Source organism: Sander vitreus, chromosome 22 (genome assembly GCF_031162955.1).
Source record: "Sander vitreus isolate 19-12246 chromosome 22, sanVit1, whole genome shotgun sequence".
Lineage (NCBI taxonomy): Eukaryota > Metazoa > Chordata > Actinopteri > Perciformes > Percidae > Sander > Sander vitreus.
In genome coordinates, this window is record NC_135876.1 from 13,115,316 (window position 1) to 13,129,484 (window position 14,169).

At 40.4% G+C, this 14,169-nt stretch overlaps 1 protein-coding gene across 5 annotated transcripts in view; it reads right to left on the reverse strand.

Annotated features, from left to right (window-relative positions):
- The window catches only part of neto1l (neuropilin (NRP) and tolloid (TLL)-like 1, like), a 68,422-nt gene extending 54,534 nt beyond the window's left edge, over positions 1–13,888 (reverse strand). For 4 of the 5 annotated variants that reach the window (XR_013503848.1, XM_078281023.1, XM_078281020.1 and 1 more), the window contains exons 1-4: positions 13,086–13,888; positions 11,802–11,858; positions 11,569–11,703; positions 10,927–11,175 (exon numbers count right to left, since the gene is read on the reverse strand). Coding sequence is in view for 4 of the 5 variants with exons in the window: in XM_078281023.1 (XP_078137149.1) it covers positions 10,927–11,175; positions 11,569–11,703; positions 11,802–11,858; positions 13,086–13,113 (469 nt within the window). In the remaining variant the exon portion in view is untranslated. Of the gene's footprint in view, positions 1–10,926; positions 11,176–11,568; positions 11,704–11,801; positions 11,859–13,085 lie in introns of those variants that run through there. The other variant, XM_078281021.1, reaches the window with a different exon arrangement.
- Between the last annotated feature and the right edge of the window lie 281 nt (positions 13,889–14,169).

A 14,169-nucleotide genomic window follows, 5' to 3' on the forward strand; every position in this document is an offset into this window, starting at 1 on the left:
TGTTACCTAGTAATGCGTTTTTCTTCATGCACGGCAATCTAAACGTACAGAGAGCCAACTGTTCGGGCAGCAAGAGCTGTTTATAAGGAAGTGCAGAAATGTGTGTCTGTGTATCATGAAGAGTCGTTTGTATGCATGTTAGGCAAAGAGGCTTATTAGTGGCCACAAGGTAAAAGCCAATTGGCATCCTTTTATAGACGGTGGCGAGAAAAGCCAGTGTCAGCTCAATGAATATTCAGATAGAAGCAGAGCCTTGAGGGGACATGGAGCAGCCCCAATCTTTTATCAGTCTTCCTCACAGCGTAGCCGTACCCTATTCACAGCAATCCAAATCTCTCTCTGTATCGCTGGATTCTTCTTTCCTTTCTTCTTTCTTTGTCTTTGTGCATTGCTCATATATACAGTACATGCAGCAGTGGCATTCTTCTTGCTCTCTCTCCACCTCTGCTTCCCCTAGTTGTACATTTTCAGGCGTAGGGGAACAATGAGAGCCAGCAGCGGTGGGTGGCCATGTGCGTCGCATTGTATAGGAGTGTTGGGATTAATCGAGCTTGCCAAATGGAAAATCAAATGCCATCAAGGCCATGATGTTCAGCAGGCTGTTGGTGTTAGTTTGAGAAGAGATGAACACACATGATTGACTTCCTGACTTTTCCAGGTCCTTGGTCTTGGCAATCTCCCAAAAAGACTTCAGACGTCCAATGGAAGACAATGGTCTTAATTGACTTGCTGGACTCCATTGGTTTAAAGTCAGTGGTCTGAGGAGGAAATAAAAATGTTCTCTCGCACCTTCCTGCACCTCAATAATCACAGATGGATGAGCAATGTGAGCTTTGACGAGGATGAAAGAAGACGAAATGTGCGAGAAAAGATGATGGAAACCAACACCTCGCTAAGAACGTGTTTATGTTTGTGGCGCTTTCATCCCTACAGTTCGTGACTCAAGGTTTCAAAGCCAAGCAAATGCTTGACACCTTCAGCAAAGAAAACAACTGCATAGAACATTGCACAATCTGTTTCACAGCCCCAGAAAACCAACTGTCACATGCACTTACAGGACGACAAACAGTAAACATTCAAATTTAACCTGGTCTTTCCAGTTGGAGCTATTTAGCAGCCCGCAAGCTCACATAATGGATCCCCTGGGTGCAATAGCAATCCTTCACACAGACAGGGAAAAACAGGGAGAGGCATGAGAACAGAGCAGGTCTTTCTGTAAAAATCATATGGTAATGACATGCATGTACCCTCCAAAACAGTCCAAAAGTATATGACCCAAGCTGCACTTTTATTTCATGAAATGTACCATCAACATTTTATTGTCATATGGAAGTACTATGTGTTGTTTTTGCCGTCTGCTTGAATTGAGAATTGTGCTATCATTCTAAATGGTATGAGGATTACTCAAATTCCACATTTCATAATCCCATAACAGTCTTACTCCCCTCTGTTGAACGTTGACATGATTCTCCCAGTGGCAAAACAAAAGCTTGCCATCACTTATTAGATTACCGTGATGCCAAATGTGATTTAGGCCCCTTCGGAATCAGATATTTGCTCTTAGACGATAAACTGGGAATGCAGAGCGTAATCCACTGCCAAAAAAGGATGTAAGAAAATTGGAGCGACATGTATATAATAAAAACAGACCATTCGTCATTCATACTCCCTTTGAGGCAGTTATTGGACTTTTTCATCCCTGTGTGTTAATAAAGGAACTCCCTAAGGAAGCATCCCACTGATGAGAAGATGAAAACAAACGCAAAACTCGTCAAGCGTGGAAAGCAATCTGCTCTGCGACGTCCTTCGAAAATCAGAGGTACAAATCAGGAGTGATGAGCAAACAAAACTCATTCACCTTCCAAAAATGAAAAGACCTTTTCAATCAACTCCTAAGAGAATAATTCTCCAAGATATTTTCAATGGGTTGAGGCCTTAATGTGTGCAGAGCTAAAACACACAGCTCAATCTTATTGCTGGCTTATACAACACAATGGAGAGAGTCAGGCTCTCAGCATGACAGCCATGGATCTACCATGGTGATAGGCTAATGAAACAAAAAGCCCTGTGCGACCTATTATGCCTACAGAAAAAGGGAGTGGAGGAGAAAACACACACAACCTAGCAAATTTCCAATGCAGTTCTAAGAGCAAAGACCATTTGCATCATGTGTACAATGTAGCAAACGCTGCGTGAATACACAATAGGTCACTCTATTGTGGATGTAGCACAAAAAGGACACAGGGGTTTGAATAGGAAGGCAGCCAAGATTCTGTTGCAGATTGGAGAGATGCATGATGTAGACAAACACACACACAAATACACATGTTTCAGCATATTGTATGTACATATGGGTATTGATACATATGGTGTGTGTGTGTGTGTGTGTGTGTGTGTGTGTGTGTACAATACACACACACACACACACACACACACACACACACACACACACACACACACACACACACACACACACACACAACCCCTTCACTCCAATCCCCAAACCAGGCTACAAATAAACCCCCACATCCAGCATGGTTTACATTACTGCAGTCTTCCAGCCACAACAGAGAGGTGCCCTGACCCCCACAGCATCTGTAACTGAACAGCAGGCCTGGCTAACAAACTGCCACAGAGGACGGAAGGAGGAGACAGCCTGAGCCGCTGATTGATCTGCAGGGTAATTGGCTAGGAGCGGCTGAAACAGCCAAAGGATGTATATCCTGTTGGATAGTGAGTTAAGTTCCACGGGCCGATAAACTCTGTTTATGTCCCCTGAGTGAATGCTCGTTGTCTGATGCTGGTGAACATTTTGTGCCGGGACTTTTCTGCTATGCAGGATAGAGCAAGATGTGACGTCAGAGGAAGGATTGGAGAGAAGTCAAGTAGGGCGGAAAGAGAATAAAGGTGCAGACACACCGAAAGTACAGCGAAATTCATCCATACATCTTTGTGAAGTGTGTAGTTTTAGAAACTTGGTGATGTACTGACAACATGCAGGTCTAGTCGGTAAACCACTGTAGCTAGCCAGTGAATGAATAACACACTAGCCAGCTGGGAACATGCTGCTGCTAGTCAGTCTCAACAGCTATCTGAGCTAGCTAGCTTGTTAACCTGTGTTGTCAGTCATTAAAATAAGTTGTCAGTTAACAGGGTAGTTAGCTTTGTTGCTAAATAAATTTACAGTTTACAAATCTCATTGTATCATTGACAACTGTCTCTTAACAGTTTACAAACAACACTTATTGAATATTAAAAATGGATGATGTAACACATAAGCTAGGACAGCCTCTGTTTTGGACTTTCTGGACCCCTTAAATGTCAGCATTGTAAAGAGGGTTCATTATTGGTCAACAAAATCAACTGTGTCAAAGTTCCAAAACAATTCCATTGAAATATTAAATTGTGCTATTTTAAATGCAGGTGAAGTATAATTTCAGTTTCTTACAACTCCTGTTGGTTATGATAACATAACAGTAATAGCTGAGATTTGGGTACATGGTGACTGTCACTAAAAACAGACGAGGTCTTTCAGACAAGGCAAGTAACATGAGTTGAGATGATTAGACAGGTTGTAAACAAGACAACATTTTAGCTACATTACTGCACTTTAATTCAAAGGTAAAACAGAAAGTAAGCAGAGCTGGAATGGCACAGGAATACTGTGGTAAGCAGCCTACAGTTTGTCAAAGTTGAAAAAGGAAGTCAGATCTTTTTCTATGATGGGTCTTTGTAACAGAACATTTAAGTATAATGTTATTATTGCTGATAGAAATTATGAAAATAAAAACCAGGTTGTAATAAACTGGAATTATCCTTTTATGTGGACATTGGTGGTTTCATAGTTTAATGTCCTGGAACACCACAGAAAGCATGTAAAACATGTATGCCAAGGTGAGTGAATGGGACATCTTGCTTTAGATAGATCTGGTGCATAACACAGAGAGCATGAGCCAGGCATGTCAGGGAGAGAGGCAAGGAGAGAAGAAAAGAGGTAGTGTTGGCTGAAAAAAAGACATAAGAGAGATGAGTGAGTAGAGCGAGGGTGAAACCGCCCTCTTCCACAGCTGCAAGAGGTGTGCCTGCAATGCTAACTCACTCCATCGGTCTCGTTTTGCTAAAACAGAGGCAGTGAAGAGGGAAGGGAGTCTTCAGCGGAGCTCAAATGTAGCAACCGCCATTATTTCTAAAAAACACAAAGCTAGATGAGGGACTCCACTGGAAAACCCCCCCAAAAAAACTATTCTCCAAACACAGGTCTGTTTCTCCATCTAGACTAATGTCAGCTTTTTTTTAACACAATGAAAAGAGTCAAATGAAGAATAAACAAAGATACCTGCTTATTTTCTCTTTGCCAAAGACCCTTCAGCTAATAGCATCACTTTGGAGAAATTGCATTACACATTAAGGGAGCATACCTGTGAGTGATGTACACCTACACATTTTCCCAGTAGAGAAAAGACAGACCCATAACAATCAATGAAATAGTAGGCAGTGCTGAACAATCAGGAAGCAAAGTCCCAGAGAATGTGACTTGCACTGTAGGAAGCACTGATGAGCATTAGAGCAAAACATTGGGATGCTTTTTTGTTTTGTGACTTATGAGGAGGGACTATATGCAAGCAGCTTATTCAGGCAAACTCTTCACTGAGATCTTGGGAGAACAGCAGAAAATGCACCACAGGAGATTTCTCTCATGAATTTCAACTAACTTTCATCTATCTGTGCTCCTTTGTGAATCTGAATCCCTACCAGTGTTGGGCCATGGAAAATGAAATGTTACTCCCAGTGCCTTAGGTGCTATAGCAGTGTGGGACCAAGTGTTGACAGTGTCTTTATTGGATTTAGGTTGAGAGGTTTTACAATAGAAAAAGCCAAACCACAAACCACAAGCTCAGTTTTCACTGTGAGACATCTCTTTGGACTGCTGTTCGTGTCATGACTCTGCAACTGCATGGCCTGTTTCTCACCTACAAATTATTTTGGATTTGGGTAAATAGTTTAGAAGAAATTTGACATTTCCGTGTTCTTCCTTTCTGAAAATTTAGAAGTAAAGACCAATTACAGCCCAGCAATTCAGTCCTCAATCAGACAAATTGTACTGTGTATTTGTTTGTCTTCTTCCATTACTCATTTTTCCAAATATTGAGTCTTTATAAAACATGTGCATCTTCAAAATAAGAGCCCGAAATCTAACTCTCATCATCAACTTCATCTGTTTTACACACTGCAGTCTACATTTTGACCTACTTTCCTAAATCTACTTCTGTCTTATACTATGTGGGTTAGAGAGTATGTTCAACGCTGTCTTAAAATACAGTAAATGATAACTATCATGAATTATGACATGCCTCCTGCCAATCTGGGGAATGTCAGTGTCTTTGGAAACGTCATTCTGTGAGATCAGTCAGTGGATGCAACTGAACAAAAAAGCAACTCAAACATTTAAATGTCGGGTATCGCCACTGGCAAATGACTTTGGAGCCAGATGTGAAACTGGGAAGTTGCTGAACTTTCTGTGGGGCAATGGTGCTGCCGAAGTCAGTTACTTCCAAGAGCGAAGAGTCGATCTCTGCGGTTCAATTTTCAATTTTCCAGTTTGAGCCCATCTAGGTTCAATCTCATGGCCCTGCCTCTTTTATGATAGGCCCATATATCCTATTCCAGCCATAATCTTAAATGTCATTTGACTCATTTCATTCCAAAATGATTCTCAGTCCAGTTAGAGCTTGGCTGGGGCGATAAGGCACTTAGATCAATCAGTGTCATCTTGATTATAGATACATTAGGCATGGCCTGAATGCTAAATAGAAGAAAACATACAGTAGCAGTGCTACCGAAGGTGCCTCGGGTAACAAATAAGGCTGAATGGCATGCTGACCAGTTTCCATTTGATTATTTCTTTTTATGAGAGATTTAAATTTTCAAATGTTTGAGTAAACGTCCAAGGAATTTTATCAAGCATGTTTCACAGTCCACACCTGCCAACCACTAATATGATAACAAAATGCATTTAAAAACAAAACTATGTTATATACTCAAAACTACACAAATCCAATTTAGGATTTAATTTTTCTTCAAGCAACACAGAACAGTCTTCATAGTACATCTTTAAATGTATTCACAGACAAACAAAAACATCACATCTAAGAAGCAGCTGAAAACCAAATGGGCCCCATTAGTATGCTGTATATACATTTTCTTTTACATATCCACATAATATTTTCAATAAAAGGAACATGTACATGCACAAATACTACCCAGTAGTCTCCATAGAGCAGCATCTGCCTCACCACCAGGTCTTGACTCTGCACACAGCCAGGGACCAGAGAGCAGGGAGCAAGAGGGGGAGAACTTGCAGCTTTTATTTGCTCTGGCTTAAGGTGCTGAAACACCACTTAATCTACCAGTGCACAGGGTTCTAAGGTCACGGCGTCGTAGGACGAACTGAAAAGCAGAAAGCTGCTCAAATCCCCCAACAGCCTTGCACACACAGACATTTACACATGCTTCATCCATTCAATAATTTCCCCTGCTGCACAAGCTGAATTCAACTTTCACAATTTTACATTGTGTCAGTGGTACTAGAAGGCTGCCTGTCACAATGTAACACCTTGGCTGTGTCGCTGAACTCCAGAGATGATGTGAATTTTACAGCAAGCAACTTCACGTGCTATGAAGCTTGTTACTGTTCTGGTATGACTCATTATGCTTTGGTTGTATTTGTATCACCACATGACTGATATTAGCACGTACACTATTTCAAAACTAAATTATTGTTCCACTGTGAATATATTTGCGCAGAATAATGACAAAGACAGTGGCCCAATATCTCACTTTCACTTTAAAGTTGCCACTGTTTCAAAACTAAATTATTGTTCCACCATATTGTTCCTCCATACAAATAATGACAAAGACAGACAGAATGAAACAGTAAAAATAGAACTCATCCCAGGATTTATTTTGCAAATGTAAACACAGCCTTGGCCTGAGGCTTCCAGCCCTTTCCTATGCCAATGTGTGGACTTGGTTGTGGAGCAGTAGACCGTGATGACTGCTGCTATACACTTACAGTATGCTCTGCATGATGCTTTAAAGTGGCATTAGGAGAATATGTTAAGGTTATGTGTAATGCATCTTGGCATTTTTGAGACTCACTAATGGTGCATGAATATGCACTAAAGGAACACTTTGATATTTGTTTCATTTTCGTGCCAAGATAAGAAAGATTGATACCACTTCCATGTCTATACAGTAAACATGAACAACCAGTTAGCTTAGCTTAGTATAAAGCTAAGACTGGAACAAAAAACAGCAAATCTAGCTTTGTCTAAGGCCCCATTTATAATTGGTGTTAATATGCGCTAGCTTTATATTTAACGTACAGACGTGAAGTGGTATCAATTGTCTGATCTAACTCCCAGCAAAAAAAGTGAATAAGCTCATTTAGCAAATTGTTGACCTGTTCTTTTAAGTGTACACTCGTGTGAGTATTAGGACGGCATCTGGGCTGCATGAGCTGTGACTACGATGCATCAGGTCAGTCAGGTAACTAAAGTGAGGCACACATGCAGCCTGCCACATGGACTCCACCGCCTGGTAAGCTTTCGTGTACTGATCCTTACACAGGTGCTAGCCGGTCTAATCATTGAACGTGTGTCTTTGTAGCTGAATTAATTCAGGAGATAGTTGTATGTATAGTTTTCAAAAGAAAAAGCTTCAAACCCTTGAAAAAACAAGCTGCAGTGCATTTTCCAGAGGTAAAAATAGACTAAAGTAAAAGTTCTGTGATGCAAGAAAAGACAAAGAATGAGGCATCTGGGTATAATTTGTTTGACAAATAAATAAATTGCGCATCACATCACTGGGACAGCCAAGTTCATTTGGTGACTGCTCTGAGTGAATCTCTAGTTACACCAGCATCTCTTCCTCTGATGCCACATATACATTGAACACATATAACATCTGCAGACTTTAAGTGCTTCACTGAAGTACGTCAACATTTAATATGACTCAGGATATTGTGAGCTTCCAGTCCCTGCTTCTTTATCCACTGGCTGCTGTACTAACCGCATTAGTCATCAGCAGCACAAGGCTCTGAGAGGACACTGGCAGAATGTGAAGGAGAGGCATAAGAGTTTTTATCTCTCTGCGCCTTAAATGACTGAGGGAAGAGAGTAAGTGGAGCTGATTCATGTCACCTTTGTTGCCTCTTTTTTTCTCCCATTCATCAGTGGAAGGCTGTGTGAATTTGCAGGGTTAGCAAAGCAGCTGCAGATGTGAGACACTACACACAGATTTCAGAGTATCAAGTCAAGCGAGTTCCAGACTTGTATCTTCTTTAATTATGTAAATCATATGCCACATCATGTTGAGAGGCAGGTTTTTTTTTTCTTTCCTCTCAGCAAATTTTCAATGAAACTCCCAAGAGAAGCAGAGGAAACAATACTTCAATTGCACATCATAGAAAATGTGCTCTGGGTTCTTTATCTCTGACTATCAAGGGTGGAAATAAATAATTATCCTTTCTGTGTATCATATTTTTTGTAGTGACGTTTCTCGCAATTAATATACTTACATTTTTATTGACATTTATTAGGGAAGACAGTTTTCCAGACTGTCCCATACTACATCAGGAAACCCGGACAAACATGTCATGTAGATGTACATAAAAATACAGTATTATTAAAGGCTATCATTTATTAAAGAAGTAGTTAAACATTTTGGAAAATATGCTTACTTGCCAAGAGTAAGATGAAAAGATCAATACTGATGTTTGTATGGTGAATTTAAAGCTACAGTACACCAGTTAGCTTAGCCGGATCTCACGCACGCACGCACACACACACACACAAACACAAACACAAATGTCTGTGCACCTGGTACATGGGCTTTTCGGCGGAATCAACACGGACTGCACAACAGGTCCAATGACGCAAAGTGAAAATTTGCTTTCTGTCGTTTTTCAGCTTTTGTGCTAAGCTAAGCTAACCGACTGCTGTCAGTAGCTTCGTTTTTACTGTACAAACATGAAAGTGGTATCAATCTTCTCATCTAACACTCACTCTCACTCCAAAATGTCGAACCATTCTTTTAAAGGTAACATGAGCTAAAATGCTATCCATTCAATGATATCATTGGTATTATTATAGTAAAGCTACTCAACTAGCCTTGCTGCTGAAGAGCACAAAGTCACATACACATATGCAACTAGAAGGGCACTCTGAGAGCTCAGGCATGCCCAATTCACAGCGTTAATGCAGTCGGGAACCCAATTATACCAACACCACATGAATGCAGCACAAATGCCCTATCTCGCAATGTTAATAAAAGTAATACAACTTTGTGTACTTCGGATCTGCGTTAAAATGTAATTGGTCTTGGCCCATGCTACACCATTCCACCAAGTTTCATGAAAACTGGGCCAGTAGTTTTCCTGCTGACAGACAAACCGACAAACCAGCAAACAAACCAAGCCGAAATATATAACCTCCTTGGCGGAGTTAATACATGTCTTTATAGTCAAATAAAATAAATAAAATCAAAATTAATAGAGCTGATGTGTATAACACAGCTGCAAGATAAGAGATTCAGCAGAATGCAATCTCTATAACACAGCATATATCCATGCATGACACTGCCTTCTCTCTCTCTTGTATCTGACAGCCTGTAGCTGTTACGCTGAATACTTTGAGCTATACAGCAGCTTTATCTTGGTGTAGTTTTACACGAGCAATTTAACTGCTACTTGCAAATGTCAGAAACGTAGCAGTATTTCTGCTTAACAATCCATGGTCCTTCACTTTATTCCTCCATAGTTTTCATTTCTGTTGACTGCACTTTTTCACTGCGATTTCCCATGAAGAGCTTCAGCGTTCTGATTTCTTGATAACAACACACATAGGGGCAGCTGTGACTCAGGTGGTAGAGCGGTTGTCTGCCAATCGGAAGGTTGGTGATTCGATCCCTGGCCCTGCAGTCCAATGTCGTGTCCCCAAGTGTCCTTGGGCAAGACACTGAACCCCGAATTGCTCCCGATGCTGCGCTATTGGTGTGTGATCTGATGAGCAAGTGGCACCTTGTATGGCAGCCACAGTGTGTGAATGGTTCCTGTACTGTGTAAAAGCGCTTTGAGTAGTCGTTAAAGACTAGAGAAAGAGAGAAATCTATAGTCCCTCTTCACTTTTTACACAACAGCTAGCAGCATGTTTTTCGGATGAAAGGTTGATGTACTGCATAAGTGTTTATCATATAAACAATGACACATTCAAATCTCCGATGGTAAAATACCCCCTGAAGATGCAGTGGATGTGGAAACAAATTGACAAACTGCTTGTGGTTCCTGGCACTGTGCCTTTCAAGGCTCAAACCCACTAAAAAAGTTGACAGTGTTATTAAACCCAGTCGGGTATAGGTGGAAGAATATTAAATCTTGGTTATGCCCTGATTCCTTGTCATCAATCCTTACACTGCTTCAGTAATGGGATCTCAACCAAAGATAAGGCAAATTAAGAAAGCCAAGGCTTAACACACAACCGTAATTGCCACGATTGTGTTCGACAATACCGATTAGTTTGCTACGCTCCCTCGGCTTCTTCCAGCCCTGTAAACTGAGGAGAGGTGCAGCTGAGCTGAATTAAAATCTGACACTGCTCCACATCACTCCAGATATAAGAGAGAGAAGAAATCACAGCCCAGTCACGAGAGTGTCCCAGCCAATGACAGTATATTGCCAATGGAAATACAGAGTGTGTGCAGACAGACAATCAATAAAACTGCAAGAGGCTCCAACAAGGGCAAGTTCCCTGGGTGATGTTTGTTATTCATTCGCAGCCTTGCTGTTAAACCTATAAAGCATGGACATACTCACAAAGAAAGGAGTGAATTGACAAGAGCAGTAAGGAAAAAACAACTACAAAAATGTACCTGCAGTAAAGTTGTATCTTGCTGAAAATCCCACCGCTTCCAATTCACCATCTGTAACAAATTTTATCCACAGATATCGGCCGCTACTCCTGATATCAGGCGGGCTGTGCTGACCGCAGTACCGTCCGAGTATCGGGGAGAAGCCAAACGGTCCATCCCGAACCTCGATGTTGTCAAATTTACATTCCCAAGAGGACTCGATTGAATAATTCTCCTCAAAGTGTAGATCAATACACTGCCGTGGAGGAGCTGGAAGGCACAATGAAAATAATGACCAACTAGCACACAGCAGGGTGTGAAATATTAGTCATGCTTCCATTGATGAACGTTCAACCTGTTTCATTATCAGCACTGCTCAATACTTCCAATCCTGGCTGTTAGTCAATTTATCTCTAAAACACCAGTACTGTGATAGTTATTAGCCTCTACATTCACTTTGGGGATTTTAATATCCTAATTATCTGTGCTGATCAATAAAATACCATCTCCTAATGTTAAAAATACCAGCCTGTCCAACACACCAATACATCTCATCACGGTCTAAAAATATACTGTGATTTCCCCCACAGGATAACCCCAGAAATGCTTTAGCTTTAGAACATATAGCTGAATCACGTCACTTTTTGAGAAGAGAATATTTACCTTCAAGGATGTAAACACACTCTGTGTCTGGGGGGTATTTGTTTGGGTAATTGGGAGAAGTGAAGAGCCCTCCTTCTGGTTCTTTTACCCACAATCCACATTGACCTGCAGGCTTCACTCCAGAGTTGTTTTTCACTTAAAGTAGAAACAGGAAAAAGAAAAAGTGAGAGGTTAAAGCTTTGAAGACAGGATATTTAGGAGTAAAGATGTGCAGCTGTAGTGATGGAGTTTACCTGCTGTATCCTTCCTTGTTGCCCCAGACAACCCAAGTATGAGAAGACTTGCAACAACTGTAAGAAAATAAAGACAATGCATTTTTGACAGAAAACTGTGACATGCACGTTTTTTTTTCTTCTGGGATTTCCTCTGTTTTGTGCACAGCTTGATTTCAGCTGATGGAGGGTTGAGTCAGCAAGGAGCACATTTCAGGTTCTAGGTTTCATGTACAGTGTTATGCTAATGATGCTAATTTATGCTAATGCAGGCCTATGCCTGATAGTAACATTAAAGAATCCCTAAACAACACACAATACCCAACTAGTTACAGCAACAGGCAATTCTTCGCATTTTATCAATTATGATTTATATATTGTGTAATGTCAAAACATGGAAGCATTTATAACGCTAATAGACTCCAAATAGCTGAGAACATAACCAATAAGCCTGTACTGTAACTCTGTGCAAACACATAATCTGAGTGATTCACCAAACTCCTTCCAAAAAATAAGTACCTAAATATTACAAAAAAAAGTAAACTACGACCAAAAGAGTACTAATAAAATAAGCAGAAAATAAATACAAATGATAAAAATAACTAAAAATGACCCAAAATTAGCGAATGGTAAAAATAGGAATAATTGACGAAATATAACCACAAAATGACTCTAAAATGACCAAAGAATTACTAAGTATTTACAAAAGAAAATTGATCAAAAATAACTAAAACATGACTAAAAATTTCCAAATAATACATACAAACGATTAAAAAAAATTACTAAAGAAAGTAAAACCAAAAAGGACCATGAAATGACTAAAAATTATTAAAAAAAAACTAAAACACTGACTTAAAATGACCAAATTGACTACAAATGGTAAAAATAAAGAAAATGACCTAAAAATTACTAATAATTATCAAACTAAAAAACTGGATGAAAAGCGATTGACTACCAAAACATCTAGGCTAGGCTATATGATGAGTTGTCACAAATCAGTTTTCTTAAAAAAACAGTTTTTTTACTCCCACAAAGTGAAGTTCATTTAAAAAAGAAAAGGAAACCCTAAAAGAACTTGCAGTGACCTTCAAGTTACAGGTTGCAGGATGCAGTATTTCTGTATCACCTCATGATATTCGTTCCATCGCCATTCTGCTCCTATTTTCAGTTTAAGCTGTTGCTCTGATATTTAGCGTCCGTTAACGCCGATTAAAGGATTACTCTACTTCTCCTTCGTTATGGGTACAAGCAAGCAATAAGAGCTTTGAGCAACTGTGCTTCAGCTGATGAACACGGATGGCTTACCGTGATGGAAGATGTGCCCATGTACCATGTCTGTTCCTTTCACAAACGTCTTCAGACTCAACTAATTCCATTTAGATTTAGGAATACTTGAAGAGAAAAAAAAGATTGAGATGAGAGTTTCTGAAAATGCACTCCGGCTCATACCATACAACCTTTCGGTGGAAAAAAAACAAACAAGCGAATTTACTCCTTAATAAAATCTTCAGTGGGAAACAAAAATTCCTTGCAGATGAACTAATCACCAGTTTCATATAAAACCAGAAACAGTTCTAAACACTCGCCCAATTTCCATCCAAGCGTTTCTAATTCCCTTTGGTGCTTTTGATGCACTGAAAGGATTAATAGTCCCGTCATCAGCCCTCCTCTAATCGCTCCACCTTTGCGATCTTTGGGAAAATATCATGGACAGCCTTGTTTTGTCCTCTTTGGTCCCTTTATCAGGAGAGCGGATCCTTCAGGAGCATGTGAAACCACGCACCACTCATCTCTGCAGCGTTTTCTTCACTCTTTTGCGGTGCGTAAAATCCCCTGGAAAACACCGGGTCGGGTAGCCCACACAATTAAATGGATTTTCGTTTGGGTTTCATTTGACGCGTTTGCTCCAAAAGCTGTTGTTCTGCATCCCATTCCTGTCTTCTATCAACTGGAGAGTCCCCGCCGCAGCGAGCGGGAGTTAATGTATGATCTCCCTCCTCGTCCGTTCATTCAACACTACAGCTGAGCCGTCTAATGCGCCACTATCCTCGCGTACTTCTGAAGCACGCATTCAAAACTTCTCCAGGACACGACTTCATCCGCACACACTCACACGCACCAGAAAGAGTAGAGAAGGAAGCGCGTATGTGTGCGTACATGAGTATGTGTTACATTATACGCACGCGCCGCAGAATTCATTTCAGCTCGTGGAGATCTGTCGCGCAATGGAAAATGGAAAGGTAAGCAGAAAAAGACATTGAGATATGAAATGGAAATGGAATAAAGAAGCACAAATATGTCAGAGGGTGAGTTCTATCCATCAGCATGATCAAACATGAAGCTGCAGAATGAAATAGACCGGAGAAATACAGCATTGTTATGTTTAAAC